Source organism: Aplysia californica, unplaced genomic scaffold (genome assembly GCF_000002075.1).
Source record: "Aplysia californica isolate F4 #8 unplaced genomic scaffold, AplCal3.0 scaffold00799, whole genome shotgun sequence".
In the NCBI taxonomy this organism is placed as follows: Eukaryota; Metazoa; Mollusca; class Gastropoda; order Aplysiida; family Aplysiidae; genus Aplysia; species Aplysia californica.
Window position 1 is genome coordinate 32,892 of NW_004798069.1, and position 2,770 is coordinate 35,661.

At 39.2% G+C, this 2,770-nt stretch overlaps 1 protein-coding gene across 1 annotated transcript in view; it reads right to left on the minus strand.

Annotated features, from left to right (window-relative positions):
• Positions 1-2,770, minus strand: part of Src2 (Src tyrosine kinase 2) — a 17,396-nt gene that overhangs the window by 9,048 nt on the left and 5,578 nt on the right. The window contains 1 exon segment of the mRNA NM_001204710.1: positions 1,975-2,143. Coding sequence (NP_001191639.1) covers positions 1,975-2,143 — 169 coding nt within the window.

Consider the following 2,770-nt stretch of genomic DNA (forward strand, 5'->3'; position numbering starts at 1 on the left):
TTAAGTTTTTAGTAAAAGTTTTACGGCCCTAGCAGCTCAAATAGAGTTGCATTAGTGCTGAACATTACATATATTACAAGAGGGTACCGCAGAAAGAAAAGAAGAAAGAAAGATAAGGATGATAGAAGATGTCTGATAGGAAAGAAGCACACATTGAGCGCCAGGCAATAATAACCCACTGGTCAAAAGAATAAAGTAAAGGATGACACACATATTGAGAACAGTGCTGATGTTTTTAATTTTAGCAAGATTTTTTAGTTTTAGTCGAGGTTTTACAGCGCTCGCAACTGCATAATCGCAACTGCATAATCGCAACTGCATAAGGTTATATGAGCGCCAGAAGATTAGAGGTGTTACAAGAGAGTAACAAACATAAAAAAGAAGGAGGGGAGACAAGGATGATAGATGTTTGATAAGAAAGAAGAAGCAAATCACACCAGAGCACCCACCAACCACCCACAATTTTAGTACGAGTTTTACTGCACTTGCAACACAATAAGGTCATTAAGTAGAGAAGATTAGAGGTCTTACAAGAGAGTATTTAGTTTTAGTTTAAGTAGAGTTTTTACGGCGCTCGCAACTTCATACGGTCATATGAGCGCCCACGGGTGGATGTCAACAGAGAGGTCCCTACAGGGAATCAGGCTTACACTGCTCGCCTCTCTAGCTTCAACAGCATTAAGTCTGCTTCGACGATCAAGGCACCCCGGAAATAGCGGGTCACAAGAGTGTGACAAACATACAAAAGTAGAGGAAAAAATGACGATAAGTAAGGATTAGAAAAGATACAGCAGCAGTCCCCTGTTGCGGTTCAGGCACAGTTGGTGAATCAGCCCATGTACAATCCTACTGTATATAAGAACATAAGGGTGACAAATGTTCGACAGAAAAGAGGGAGCAAACCACAAAAGCAGTGCTGAAAGTCAACATAGTCATAAGTGTGAACATACATGGAGAAGGTGAAGGACAGGAAAATTGAATGAACTACCAATCCATGCAATTTACTGTATAAAAAGACTGAAAAAAAGTGGCCTCTTAATTCTTGGAAAATGGAAAATTGGTTACAGCTATGTGTAACAGTGACAAAGCATGTTTTGGCGAAGGTAGATCTTGAGGATGTCTAAAGTCGGAATGCCAAATCAACACTAGATCTAGATCTACTTCCAATCCATTATAGTAGAAATAACTCGTGTGAGCAAAGACATTTAGGAAAATAGTGTTCGAGTTTCTGCTGACAAAATGTTTAACGAGTGTTTCCCACGACAGAAAAGAAGGTAAGAGTAAGATTTTAGAAAAATCCGGGGTAACAAAAACTAAAACAAAACAAAAATCAGGGTATGCGCGATCAAAATCGGGAAAATCAGGATGCTTGAGATTTCGGGCAAGGATGAGTGGCAGGTTTGGAAACACAAACTGATTCATTCTTCTTCAGGGCCATCCCAGGGTTCACATTCCATTCATTCCACACTTTCGATGACAGACAATTCATGTTTACTATTGTGTTACAGAAGGATGGGGGTAATCTCACGGCAGGCTCGACACCGGCAAATGTGAGTGACCAGAATGTGGGTGGAGCTTCTGTGCTGAAGCAAGCCTGTGTTGCCGGAAACTGCATGCAGCTGATAAATAAGTCGACTAGTCAACTTTTTCTGACACAGAACGTGACTGTCGTGCATGTGTGTGGGTGTGTTGTCAAATCATTGTGGTGCATGTGTGTGGGTGTGTTGTCAAATCATTGACTCGGCTTTGGGACAGAGAAGAGGGAAAATGATGCTTGTCAGATGCAAAACCACCTACGTTTTAAAGTGTATACAAACCCCCGAAATGAAATTATAAAGAGTAAAGCTCACGCACAACCAAAACTTAAAGGGGGTAATCTGCAGGTTTAATGCGTAATATAGGCACATTTGTGCGTAAAGGGGAGCCCTGTATAAGCAACAACAAAAAACCCAACTGTTAAAAAAATGAACAAACCTGGTTTGAGAGTCTTGATAGCCACTGGTGTGGTGTTGTTCCAAAGACCCTCCCAAACTTCTCCAAACTGCCCATGACCAATTTTGCGAATGAGCTTGAGTGAACTTTTGGGGATCTCCCACTGATCTTTTGTGTTGTACGACAGACCCACAGTTTGTGGTTTCTCCACCTGAAACATACAAGCAAACATTGAAAAGAAAAAGAAAATGCTTTTAAATGAAAAAACTTGACACGTGTAACCCAACTAGATAAATTAAGTCGTCCCATTTACAGAACGTGCTGACTCCCCAAATAGATGTCAGACTTTCAGGAGGGAGATCTCCAAGGAACTAACAGGTAAAAATGATATTGTCACACCTTCAAACCTCTGATCCGTAACCATAACAGATAGCAGAGAGTAAGTCCTCACCATAATAAAAAAACAGAATACAATCAAGCCACAAGGGAGGGAATCTAAAGATCGACTTTATTTTAATTTTTTTTTTTTTTTTTTTTTTTGCATTTAGAGCACTATATTTTGATTCTAAATTAGAATCTGGTGAAGAATAATCATTCACGAACTGCTGCCCTCATTTGACTTTTATTTTGCCCTAGAAAAATTTTCTAAAATTTTAAATAAAATTAAACACCAAATGAAAAGTGGAAAAGATTGAAAAGCAAACATCAATCTTTTTCTATGACTTCCTAGACTTCTTTCAGAATGTGAGCTGTCACAAATCATGACCCTTGAAAAAGAAGAAGAAAAAAAGAAAAAGGGGAAAAAAATCAGCAGAATTGAAGGGGTTTTTTTTTTGGG